The sequence below is a fragment of the Podarcis gaigeae genome, assembly GCF_964106915.1.
Source record: "Podarcis gaigeae genome assembly, chromosome: 9".
NCBI lineage: Eukaryota > Metazoa > Chordata > Lepidosauria > Squamata > Lacertidae > Podarcis > Podarcis gaigeae.
The window spans coordinates 9,379,079-9,393,131 of record NC_139685.1 but is presented as its reverse complement, the minus strand read 5'-3'; the positions used below and the strand labels follow the sequence as shown (position 1 = coordinate 9,393,131).

The window sequence follows — 14,053 nt, the reverse complement described above, 5'->3', positions numbered from 1 at the left end:
ACCTTGTGGATCTAGCAAAACAACAGGGCTACATCATTTAAATCTGGCTGTGGACGGTCCGGGAATCAGCATGCTATTGCATGAGTAGAATGTGTCCTTTTATTTAAAATGCATCTCTGGGTTATTTGTGGGGCATAGGAATTTGTTCATTGTTTTATTCAAAATATAGTCGCCCCCCCCCCCAAGGTCTGAGGGACAGTGGACTGGTCTCCTGCTGAAAAAGTTTGCTGACCTCTGGACTACAGCTTCCCTGCAGTTGTATTTTAGATTTTGCCATTTGGAAGATTTCCTGTTTGAAAGAGACTTAGCAAACCTAAGTGGGAATAAACCAAGAAAAGGCTATTTTGTGCATTTTTGATACTTCCTGATGGCATGTTCACCATTCCAGTTTATCAGTCGCAGAAAAGTATTACTGTCTCTGAATGTGCAGAGTGTCTGTTCTGGAAATATGTTCCATTTTTTCCATTGCATTATAGAGTACTGCTGCAGTAGTTTCCTTTGCCAGAATATGGTGATGCAACAAGCCAGATTGCATGTAATAAGATTATTTACTTCCTGAAAGAGTAGCTTGTTTCAAGCACTTGATTATTTCTCTCAGTGGTATTCATTTTAAAAATAAAAAAGTTCACACAATACTGGAGGTTAAGTCTTTAATGGGTTGATTTGTCTAAATGTCAGTGTAATCATACTGACATTTCTGGAAACATAAATCCCCCTTGGAATTGCCTTTTTGGGGCAAGCACACAAATAGGGCATAAAGAGACAGCCATTCTCTGTTTTCATACCAGGTATTCATACGTACAGTTATTCTCAACAAGGAAGTTCAGTTTTGTTACCACAGTGAATAGCCATTCATAAACCTAATCCCTCAAAAGGAATCAATTCCTTTCTTTAAAAATCATATAGATTAGGCACTATTGCATCTTGCAAGAATTAATTTAAGTATTCATTGTTGAAGAAGTACTTCGTTTTTTTCTACCGGTAATATTGTCAATCCATTTCACCAGATGATCCCAAGCTGTCGTTTTAGTTTACTAGTGAGCATGCACACAGAATTACATGCACAGAGAATTACAGGCGATATCTCAGAGCGCTTTGAGAGATTTCATATAGTGCCGATTCAGGATTTTGTTTCTCTTTTTTTAAATGAAACCTGGAACCATCTTTCTTGCAGAAAGCTCAGATGGATTCCAAGTTGGAACCTAAACAAAAATGTAAGTTAATTAATAAGGCACTTACAAAACTGGTGTTGTGCTCTGAGTATCAAGTAGATTTTCTGGCAAGAAACTGGATGAGTATCGTTAAATAGAAAACACATTGCTCCTCCCGCCAAGCCTTCAGATCTTGTAGCCTGTTTAAACAGACATTGTTCCAGAGATGGCATCTAGCCATTCTCCAAAACGATATGAAGCAAGCATTGGCACTCAAGCCAAGCCATATCAAGAGATATGTGGAACAATGATCAGCAGGAATATAATCCAGGCTGCCGCTTCAGATTTTGGGATAGGCCCCAAAGATTTCAGTTCACGTGCGATAAGGGGTAAGTTTCAAAGGCTTGCAGTTGGATGTGCTCAAGATTGAATTCCGTGTCAAGGACCCCCAAGACACCCCTGAATAAAAACACGGTTCACACATCATTTTTGTTTTGCTTTTTGGCATAATTTTGGCCACAACGTTATTGAATTACAGTATGTGAGTGGTTGCTTTGGCATTGGTTAGCGACTATCTGTTCCCACTTGGAGGTAGGAACAGAACTGACCACCACACCCGTGGTCAGTAAGGGTAAACAATTTTGGGGAGAGAATAAAGCTGGGTGACAGGCTCACACCTCTCCCCAAATGCTCCCTGGGGCTCTTGCGTGGCCCTAGCCCTTTGTTAGGGATACGGACAAAAGCATGGCGAGCCCCTGGATTCCTTTAACGGAATTCCCTTGCAGCAACAGCATTGGAGGGGCAGGCACAGTCAACCCTTACCCCTCCACCAACCAAAAAATTAAACAATGCCTAACTGCAACCTTACAGGTTGTGACGATTTGCTACGCAGTAGGCAAACCCAAATGGCCCCAGCCAAGCAGCCAAATTGGCTACCTACCAGGACCCTGCCCCAAAGCAGACAACCCCATGACAGGCATGGCAAGGTCAGCACCAACAAACCCTAAGATCATGGCCACTGGTCCCATCACCTCCTGGCAAATAGAAGGGGAAGAAATGGAGGCAGTGAGAGATTTTACTTTCTTGGGCTCTGTGATCACTGCAGATGGTGACAGCAGTCACGAAATCAAAAGACGCCTGCTTCTTGGGAGAAAAGCAATGACAAACCTAGACAGCATCTTAAAAAGCAGAGACATCACCTTGCCAACAAAGGTCCGTATAGTTAAAGCTATGGTTTTCCCAGTAGTGATGGATGGAAGTGAGAGCTGGACCATAAAGAAGGTTGATTGTTGAAGAATTGATGCTTTTGAATTATGGTGCTGGAGGAGACTCTTGAGAGTCCCATGGACTGCAAGGAGATCAAACCTCTCCATTCTTAAGGAAATCAGCCCTGAGTGCTCACTGGAAGGACAGATCGTGAAACTGAGGCTCTAATACTTTGGCCACCTCATGAGAAGAGAAGACTCCCTGGAAAAGACCCTGATGTTGGGAAAGATCAAGGAGAAGGGGATGACAGAGGACGAGATGGTTGAATAGTGTTCTCGAAGCTACCAGCATGAGTTTGACCAAACTGCGGGAGGCAGTGGAAGACAGGAGTGCCTGGCATGCTCTGGTCCATGGGGTCACGAAGAGTCGGACACAACTAAATGACTAAACAACAACAACGGGCGGGTAATCCGATGTGCGCAGCGAAAAGAGGAAGCACAGGGACCTATATAGCACCCCCATCAATCAAATAAAATTGCAACCATCCATTTTCCCCAGCAACATTGGGGGTGCCCAATCAAATTCGTGGCCTTCCAAACTAACCCGCCCAGCAACAGGGGATGTCATGGTTGCTCCCACCGCAACACGTGCCCTCCATGAAGGAGAACCCGCTTTGCAAAACCAAAACCAAACTAAAGCAAAAAAATAAATAAAAAAAATTAAGAGCATTTGTTGTACTTGCTTTTTAAAAACATATATATACTATACCTCTATGAACCATAGCTCTTGACACAAGTCAGTCATTTACCCTTTTTAAAAGTAATGTTACTGAGACCTTTGGCATGCATATTTCACCACAAAACTAGCTCCTCTTACACATCGGGCTCTGAAATAAAGTTTACATATGTATACCTCCCCCAAACCCAGTGCTTATTAAAATCCATCATTTGTTTTTATTCTTAACCAAACATAATGATAATTCTTGAAATAGTCTGGCCGTTTTCAACAATGCAAGAGCCAAGTTAAGTGGAACAGAAGCATAGAATAGTGGAATTGTAGAGTTAGAAGGGATCTCCAAGGATCAACTAGTCCAACTACTTGCAGTGCAAGAATCTCTCTTTTTTTTAAAAAAAATAATTTTTATTAAGATTTTCCAAATTAAAACAAATTAAATCCAATTTATACACTTCTTCCAATAACCAGGACTTCCCCCTCCCCCCCTCTTGTGTTCCAAATCTTCCAAATAAACAATTAAATTCAACAAGTTCTTATCCCCAAATTACACTCATCGTCAATAACCCAATTTTTTCAAATTCCCATCCCCTAAGATCTGTCTTCCCTTCCACGAGTTCCCCCCTTTCAGATATAGTGCAGATGAAAAGAAAATACAAAAAGAAAGAAAAAATAATTTTACAGCCTTTGGATTCCAAATTTCCCTCCCCTCTTTCCCTGTTGCGTTCCTTATATCCCTCCAGTTCTAATATCTTCCTGGTGTTCCCACATTTCACTAAACCCATATCTCTCTGATTCTTTACCAGTCATTTTTAATCACAAGTGTCCAATCTTAGAAGGAGTCTATCTCAAAAAGGGGCTCATTTCTTCCATCCAGATTTTTGTATCCAGGAGTAAAAACTCCAATTTTATTTCCATAAGCTTGTCAAATCTGGATATCCCAAATGTCCCCACTTCCAGTTCTGTCCAGTTCTTGTTGTTTCCTTATTCTTGTCGGTCACTCTCCTCCTTCTTGTTTCCCTGTTCTCCCGCAGAAAGGTTCTTTTTCCAAAAGCTTCTAATTCCTCTGCAGAGGCTTGTTATTCAGGAGCAAAACATTACGTCATGTCCCTTTCATTTTCCAACAGATAAATCCATTGTTTCTTGTAGTATGTGGACCTCTGTAGACAAAATAATGTTCCATTTCTGCAGTTTCCCAGGAGGTTGAAAGTTCTATTCAACTGTTCAAGTTTCCTAGCAAAAACACATGCAATATCCCTCAGCTCCTCTAGATGGATTACGGTAACTGAGTTCCCTTCCAGATCACATCCACCAGACCAAATAGCTTATTAATCCTTATTTGAAACAATTTGTATCCAATTTATATCCAAATGTAACTGGCAAAGTCCTCAAAACACCGTCTCTATTTTGTTCTTCCGTTTTGACAGCTCTTTGACAGCTGTCAAAACCTCCATTACTCTTCTCCAGGTATTCTCGCAGATCGCTCCAGGGATTCCGGGGGGGGGGGGGTTGCTTTTTAATGCAAATTCTCCTTTTCTCCTCCAGCTCGAACTTATAATTTTCCCTCGCGAAGTTGTTAGTTCATCAAGATAGGGTTACACTCGATCTTAGTTGTCAAGTCCTTTGTTTTGTCTTTTCTACAATAAAGGAGGGGCTGACTTCCTTTTTCCACCTCCCCCGTTCGCGTCAAATTTTAAAAATTTATCCCTCTTTTTAATCCATAGTCCAATTACTCACGGGTTTTTCTTTTGGATCCAAATTTTCAATAGAAGAAGCTAGCGCTCTCCACCGAATGGCATGCGGCTTCGCTCGGCAGGGGAAGCGGCGGACTCAAAGCACCACCCCCCCCAGGCGCCCGTTCCTTAGCCTTTAAAAAGGCTCTTTCGTGGGCCGGGGAGGGGCGCAAAGGTGCCAGCCGAGTCACCATGTCCATGGGGCTCCGTGCCCATGGCTTTTGAGGGTCCCCGCGTCGCCGGCGCGGTAGAACCCAACCCCTGCCGAGCCGGCTCCCTCCGGAGCACGGAGGGAGCCCGCCATTCGGCGATGGCGCCAACCCGGAAGTCGCAGTGCAAGAATCTCAGATCAAGCATCTGTCACAGATGGCCCCCCAACCCAAGAAGGACAACCACAATCATTTCCCGCTTTTAAAACAGAATAGGAGAACACTTCGATCCACAGTGCTAGGGCATTGTTTCCCCAAGTCATTTTCGTGATGAAAATTGCCATTCTCTCCCCAGGATTATTATTATTTATTTGTAGGGCAAATCATACAGATACAGTGGTACCTTGGTTCTCGAACAGAATGCGTTCCAGGAGTCCATTCGGCTCCCGGAACCATTCGAAAACCAAAGCGCGGCTTCCGATTGGCTGCAGGAACTTCCTGCAACCAATCGGAAGTCGTGCCGGATGTTTGGCTTCTGAAAATCATTAGAAAACTGGAACACTCACTTCCGGGTTTCAATCGTTTGGGATCCGATTTGTTTGGAAGCCAAGGCATTCGGCTTCCAAGGTACGACTGTATCACCAACCAGGGTTGCCCCTCACATAGTGCACCAGGAAGTAACCCTTTCCGGTACTTCTGGGTCGCCGTGGGACATAACCTGAAAGAACATAACATGAAGCGGACATAACATGAGGTATGACTGTACATTTAAAGTCCACAGTTGTTACCCATGACTCACAATGAGAGCATGATTGCAGTAAAGAGCTCTTAAAGAGGCAACTTCTTCATATTATACATTAAGCTGAAATTGCAATATATATGGGGGTAATTTAACAGTTTTAACAGTTTTAACAGTCAAACTTTATATCAGCAGTGCAGAGTAATTCTGCATCATCCAACATTCAGACGTTTCGAAATACTGTAACAATGAAATCCAGCATTTCTCTAAAAATCCTCTAAATAATTTTTACTTGAAGAAAATTCGTGACAGAAAATAAAAGGAAAAAAATAACATGGACTAAATGGAGTGCATTTTTTATGGAAGAAAAATTGACGTGTAGTAGATGTCAAAGATCACTGGTCATTTCTCCTCTCCTGACCCTTCTGTCTAGTTTCGTCTGCTCTTTCCTTCCTTTTGTCCTCTGCTTTAAATGCATTTTTAAAGTACTTTTCAAAGTATTAATTTTTTGGTCCATTATTTCAACGTTTGAGAGCAGGAGTGTGCTATGTGAAAGGAGTGTTGCCATGGTAATATCTCATTATTGCTGAAATGGAAAATAATTACTTTGCCAAAATCCCAGGTAACCTGTCAGTGCCTGAGTTGAGGGTGCCTGGGGGGGGGGGGGAGCCTTGACTCTTTGTTGGAAAAGTGGAATTTTAAAAATCGTCTTTCCTCCTTATAATTATACTTCCCAACCCACCCCGCTTTGGTTTCCTACACCATTTGGCTCCGAATGCCATTTGGCATCCTGGCAAATATCAGAACATATGATTCTAATTGGGAATAGGCCTTCCCTACCAAACTTTTTGCAGTCAACTGACTTCAGTTTCTCTTCTTCTTTTTCTTCTTCTTGATTTAAAGCATGCCGAAAACATCTGATTAAAAATCTGGGATGGCTTTCAAATTGCAATAGAAAATGGATGTTTATACTTTTTCCCATGTAGAACTCCATAATTGAATTACTACACTTTCCAGCCACTAGAATTTTTATATTTATGCATAAATGAAAGCAAGGAATACATGACTTGACCAGAAGCTGTGTGAGTTTTGTTTCCCCTGGGGCTGAAGTTCTCAAACTCTGCTGCGGAACCATCACTTGAAAGCTGCTGTGCGGTTTAGCAGACCACTTACTGATTTTCCCTTTGCATCATTCAAACCTGCGCCATATTACAGAGATCCTGAGCTGTAAGGGAGGGCCTTTTTAGCCTTTTTGATAAATTTGATCTTGGTCCTAATGAACTTGATCTTAATTGTGAGGGTGTGTAGGTGTGGAAACAAATCAAATCAAGAGCAATACCAAATCCATATACTTTCGACTCTTCCACAATCACAGTTTGATAACCTCTGCCCAACAGTTTTCGTTTTTTTTTATTATTTTATAATAAATATTTTTATTGGTTTTTACAAAAACAAATCCAAAATAATAAAAAGAAAAAGCTTTTACCATATCCATATACGAGATTCTCTGAATCTCGCAACTTCCCCCCGTCCCCAGCATGGGTCCTTAAAATAATTATTCTCATTACATTCTCCACATTTTCCATTTCTCTAATTTGTCCATATTTTTCATTTCTTTACCAGTTATTTTTACAGTCCAGCTAACTTTTTTGTTGTTGTTGTTTACAATGGTCTGCTAAGTAAATTCAATTTTCCTCCCATTCTTTTTTAAAGTCCTTATCTTCTTGATTCCTGAGTTTCCCAGTCAGTTTTGCCATTTCATCATAGTCCAGCAATTTGATTTGCCAATCTTCCTTGGTCGGAACTGTTGGTTCTTTCCATCTTTGGGCTAGTAGCATCCTTGCAGCTGTTGTCGCATACATAAACAGTCTTTTCTGGGCTTTTGGGATATCGGAAACTGGAATTCCCAACAGTTCACAAAGCCCAGTCAAACTGACTGACTGACTCTGAGAATCTTCCAGTTGTCTGCAGGACTCTGACTAGCTGAAAGACCCACACCTAGAGGTGTAAACTCTCTGGAAGTTTTGAAGCCATGGGTTGCGGGGCGAGGATCAAGTTTATACTGCAAACAGAAATTTGTGGCTAATGGAAAGATATGCAATACTTGCTTATTTTTAGCACCCTTCACTTTATTTTATCATTTATTTATTTTTTTATTTGTCAAATTTCTATCCTAGGATCACAGGGTGGTTTAACAATATAAAAACACAAAAATATGACCAATAGCCACATTGTTACTTTAGGAACACAAAATGTATAAATTGGTTTGCCCACAAAATTATAATGTTTGGTATATCAATGGTACATTTTATTCAGTCAATATTTACAAATTCAAATGACCTTTTGAATGCTTTGTTAAAAACGGAGCAACGAGCAACTGAACTGCAAGGAGCTAGTGTGTCTTTGGTTTTGCCAACTTATGAGGATCGGGCAAAAAACAATAATAAAAAAGAACCTATCAATATTATAAATAATAATAAAAATAATAATTAATATGCATTTTGAAAATCATTCTCTCTTCTTCAGCGTTAAGCAAGCACAAAGCACCTATTTTCATTCAAAATGCTGGGAAAGACTACATGGAACTTGATCAGCCTCAGAGCATCACCATCAGTTTCTGTTTCCTCATATTGTTACCATGGACTTCTAAAAATTGAAGGTTTACCTGGATTGAAAAAAGCTTCTCTACCTTTTCGCATGTCAGTTCATTTTTTTGATTTGAGCATTTCCAAACATAGGCCGGTTTCTTTTATATGCTTCAGAAGATGGAAGAACCTAAAGCAGATGAGAAGCAGAAGGAATCAGAGGCTGTGTTGTGCAAAGAACTTGTCACCATGTTACAATATGTTTGGCAGAATCCAATGCATTCCTGGTTAGGTTCTGTGCTCTGCAATGTTCAAAAGTTTAAAATATACTTTAGGCATATTTTTCAGCTCCTTCGTGTTACTATGTACTTCCTTCCACTCCCAGTCTCTTGGGGCCTGGTCAAGAAGACAGAAACATATCCACCTACAATGGCCACAAGCAAAAAGGCACCAATTCCTACTCGCTTCTCTTGTGACGATGGTAGTGCCTCCTAAAAATGCATCTTCCTCTTGCATTTGAGGATTGTCATTTTCGGGACTTGCTTGTCGTCGGTGTACAGGAATTGGAACGATCTGATTCTGCACACCGGTGTCCCGAAAAGTCTTCCCAATTTATGCAGTGGCGTAGCGTGGGTTGTCAGCACCCGGGGCAAGGCAATTAATTTGCGCCCCCTAACCCGTGGATTTGCGCCCCCTAACCCTAACCCCCAGATGTTGCGCCCGGTGCGGCCGCCCCCCCTGCACCCCCCATTCTATGCCACTGAATTTATGTGAATCATTTTGGGACACCTTGTCTTATTCTCATCTTATTCATCTTTCTCAAAGAAAATATTTCACTATGCACTTTTCTCAACTGTTTTGGAAGGAAATTAAGACTTTGGGTGGGGAGAAATGAGGGAGGAAAGCTTTCTCGTCCAATTTTTTCTCCCCCTACCCCCAGGCCTTCACACCTGTACCCACAGCATCACACATTCAGAATGAGGTGCAGAGGTACATTCATTGATGCCATCTAGTCTCTTAGATGCCCAAAGAGGTCTGCCACCAGCGGGAATTGTGTTGTTGTTGTTTAGTTGTGTCCGACTCTTCGTGACCCCCTGGACCAGAGCATGCCAGGCACTCCTGTCTTCCACTGTCTCCCGCAGTTTGGTCAAACTCATGCTGGTAGCTTCGAGAACACTATCCAACCATCTTGTCCTCTGTCGTACCCTTCTCCTTGTGCCCTCCATCTTTCCCAACATCAGGGTCTTTTCCATACATCACTACTGGGAAAACCAGAGCTTTAACTACACGGACCTTTGTTGGCAAGGTGATAGTCTTAATGGCTGTCAATACTCTAGTTGGATGTTCAACTTTATGGTAAAGTCCTTTTTATGTAGGCCCTCCTCAGTCGTTACAATTTTAATGGTTTAAATATACGTGTACAGTTTGACTTCTATCATTGTTTAAATCAGGGGTAGTCAACCTTTTTATACCTACTGCCCACTAATGCATCTTTCTTGATGGTAAGATTTCCTTACCGCCCACCAGTGCTCGATGGAAGGAGGATTCAGGTTGTGCCGTAGAACCCGCTACCGCCCACCTAGAATCTTGAAACACCCACTAGTGGGCAGTAGGGACCAGGTTGATAACCCCTGGGTTAAATGTTTTAAAATTATTTTTATGCGAAATGATTTATCATGAATTGAAAAGGATGTTTAAGATAACCTTTGTGAAGAGACCAGAAGCTTTTTTGCTAGGCATTTCAGATCAAGATTTGCCAAAGCGTGTTTTCCTACATGGAGAGCATGTGTTGCGGTGGGGTCACCCCCTCTTGGTTACTGGGCGGGACCATTTGGATGACCATGACTGTGATTGGACCAATTTGGGTTGTTGGGGAGATTTTGATGTTACCATTTAGAGGATTGGCCCAAAGGTCATATATTCTTGGCACACAGCTTTCTCGGTCTCCTTTTCTGCATCGGATCGCCAGCCCACCCTCCCTAATTTAGGGCTGTTGGGTTTGACCTTGCTATGCCTGTCATGGGGTCGTCTGCTTTTGGAGCAGGGGCCTGGTAGGGATTTTGTCCATTTGGCAGATTGGTTGGTGCCACTTGGTTTTTGCCTACTGCGTAGCAAATCGTCACAACTTGTAAGGTTGCGGTTAGGCATTGTTTAAAACTTGGTTGGTGGAGGGGTAAGGGTTGGCTGTGCCTGCCCCTCCAATGCTGCTGCTGCAAGGGAATTCCATTAAAGGAATCCAGGGGTTTCCCATACATTTGTCCGTATCCCAGGCAAGGGGCTAGGGCCATGCAAGCCCCTGGGAGCATGTGGGGAGGGGTGACGGTATGGTGCCCAGCCCCATTCTCTCCCCAATATTGTTTTCCCTTACTGGCTTTTGCTGGAATCCGGAAGTCAGTTCTGTCCCAGGTGGGGGGACAGATAGTCATAACCAACACCTAAGCAACCACTCACATTATGTCTTTTAATAAAGTTGTGGCCAAAATTATGCCAAAAACCTTAAACAAAAATTCTGTGTGAATTGTGATTTATTTAGGGGGTGTCTTGGGGACCTCGACACACAAAAGATAAGAAAAAAACTATTTATGTATGCCACAACAGCGGCTAGGAGTCTACTAGCCCAAAGATGGAAAACTGATGAAATACTAACAAAGGACCAATTGCAAGAAAAACTGATGGAATATTCTGAAATGGCAAAGCTAACTAAAAGACTTAAAGATAGGGAAAATAGAAACTTTAAAAAAGACTGGGAAATTTTAGGTTGTATTTACAGAAACAATGTAAGGAAATGGACTCACTAGCAGGGTTTGACTAAAAACACTTAACAACCAGCAAAACAATTGTCGAAAATATAAAGATGAGGTTAAAAGGATAAGAATATAACAATGGTTAATGTACAGATTGCTATACTTAGGGACAGATAACAAGCAGGACAAGTTAACATGTTACAAACCAGAAAGGGAAGTTGGGGGAAAATGTTGGGAGTGGGGGTGGGGGGCGGCTGGGAATTTATTTTGTGGTTATACTATAAGATGTAATCTTGTTAAAGATGAAAAACCCAATAAAATTATATTAAAAAATAAAACTGTTTTTATGTTTTCACTTTTATGTGTAAGACACCTTGAGTTCCATCACGGAAAAAGGGGTGTAAATAAATATAACAACAACAAAAACAACAACATTGTCTGAAGCAGATTTGGTGGGGTGGGCAATGTCAGGCAATGTTGGATATCACCAGTGCTTTTTTTCTGGAGGTGGGACGTGGGGGGGACTCATACCCCTAAACATTTTGTGAATCGAAGTTTGGCCTCATTGAGGGGCCAATATGAGTAGGAAAATGAAAGTACCCCTAAACATTTTTTAAGGGGGGGGGGAGCGCTGGATATCACCCATATACTTTGTGGAGAGAGAGAGAGTTTCGATTGACAATGCACTGTCCAGGTTTAGAAAATTTATGCTTCGGAGCTGATCTAGGGTTGCCATATTTCGAATAGTAAAAACCAGTACATCACGAAATTGTTGAGTTTTTTGTTTGGTTTTGTTTTTTTAAAACAAAACTCTGCCTTTCCCCTCGGACGTCAATTGAAATCCTGGTAATCTCCGGGAAGATCAGGACATATCACAGCCCTAAGCTGATCAGGAATTATTTCACTGTGGCTGTCTTCTAAGATGAAGTGAAATTCACAAAGGGAAATAATTGTCTGGAAATATTTTTTTTCCTGAAGGGTGTGTGTGTGTCATTAATATTCTTTTCTCAAGGGGGCCAATTAGTAGGGAAAATCACTGAATTTGGGATTCTAATTTTGAGATTATCATTGTAATTTTCATTGTTTTTAAGGGGCGGTGGGGTGGTTAGGTCTTGGATGCAATAATTGTGGTTGGTAGTGGTAGCAATAAATAATAATAATAATTATTAATAATAATTATTTACTAGTAGTGATAAATAATAACTGTGGGGGGTTATTTTGTTTGTTTGATACTATGTTATATATTTTTGTGTTTTTATATTGTATAATCGCCCTGTGACCCTCGGATGAAGGGCACTATAGAAATTTAATAAATAAAAAGAAATAATAGTACTTACGATGCTGATAACACCATTTAAAGTGTTGTTACAGTGTTAGTGCAGTGCTTATTCTAGTGTGATTTTACATTGTTCGGTGGCAGATTATTTATAAATATAAAATAAATATTATATAAAATTAAATATACTATTTATTTTAATAGGTTTTTTTAATAAAAAAAATGACTTAGCAACCTTACTTTATGCACCACAGGAACAGATCGTGGGGACAAAGTGATATGGTAGAACTGATGGTGTGAGGTAATTTTTGTGGAAACAGCAGCCAAGGCTGACCACTTGTCATACAGTTTTTACAATCCTGGGCAAAACACTATGTGACCAGGCTTAGCCAAAAATTAAGCCAAACTTTGAAGTTGAGGGATGCCAAAAATTGGTTGAGTTTGTGTCTTAAATTGTGTTTTGATTTAATGCAGAATTGCTGTTTTACGGAAGGTGCTTATTTCTACACGTTTGCAAATGGGATTCTTCTTTTCAATACCCAGCCATACTGAATTACTGACAATAGTTTTTCATAATTTTCCTTCGCTGACAATATTTTAAAAAGAAAGTGCACTTGAAGAAAAAAAGAAGGCAAATTACAACTGATTTCTTTCTGTTAAAAGAATGATTTCTTCCCTCATAGGACAGTGACAACCTCTGGTGGGATGCCTTTGCAACGGAGTTTTTTGAAGATGATGCAACCTTAACTCTTTCATTTTGTTTGGAAGATGGACCAAAGCGATACAGTAAGAGGCAAATGCATTATAATATTCACTTTTGCTTTGTTGTATTTATGCAGTCTCAGAGGGCAGCTGAAGCATGGCACTGTCATGACACTCTTTCAGTGTGTATTGAGTTGCAAATAATAGCTTGCCGTGGAGAAGAGCATTAGATTTCAACTTTAGAGCATTAGACTTCAACTTTAGACTTCAACTTTTTTTGCTCATCTACAAAGCTAACTTGGGAAAGTCACTTGCTCTTAAACGGTGTCAAAGGTTTGAGAATAAAATGAAACAACCCCTTGGATGATCGGTGGGATACAGACAAAACCTTTTGCTCAGAAAAATAGGTATTTTGAAATACATAATCATGCTCTGATCGTTGTCTGGGGCCTTGTGCTAAATCCTCTGGATTGCCTTGCTGACTATGGCCTATTGCTATACTGATAAAGACCTGGTAGTTGTTTTATTTACATCTTTAGTTAGTTTTAAGATTTTGCTGTCTCAGTCCTATGTTAGCTTTGTGCTGCTGAATTTTCTTAAATGGATACTGTCAATTTGTTAATTTGAATATCTATTGGATTTCATTTTGAGTCTCTTCAGAGAAATGGGTATGATAGAAAAATATAAAATAAGCCTTTCTTCTCTCTCTTTTTTGGGGGGGGAGGGTGTGGGGCACTGTGCTAGGGAGATGTTTGATTAAATGGTTACCTGGGAATGATTGAGCATAGAATACCATACCCTCCAATGTTCCTCAGATGAAAATAGGGACATTTCTCACTCTGCTGCAACTGACCCTCAGTCCCCCATTTTTTGCCCCCTCAGCACAGCGTTTCCTATCAGAAGAAGGGGGAGTCCACCAACGGGATATGGCACCCCCCCTACACCGTCCTGAGAAAACTCATTAATCCCGGTTTTCTTTGGTAGATTTACAAAAAAGAAAAGCATTCACCAGCAGATAAATTTTAGAAAGGGGCAA

General features: G+C 40.9%; 1 protein-coding gene across 7 annotated transcripts in view; it reads left to right on the top strand.

The window, feature by feature from the left end:
• Positions 1-14,053, top strand: part of LDB2 (LIM domain binding 2) — a 234,256-nt gene that overhangs the window by 72,394 nt on the left and 147,809 nt on the right. For 4 of the 7 annotated variants that reach the window (XM_083755044.1, XM_083755046.1, XM_083755045.1 and 1 more), the window contains exon 2: positions 12,999-13,101. In XM_083755044.1, the coding sequence (XP_083611170.1) occupies positions 12,999-13,101 (103 nt within the window). Of the gene's footprint in view, positions 1-12,998; positions 13,109-14,053 lie in introns of all 7 variants that reach the window. The other 3 variants (XM_083755048.1, XM_083755043.1, XM_083755047.1) reach the window with 1 other exon arrangement.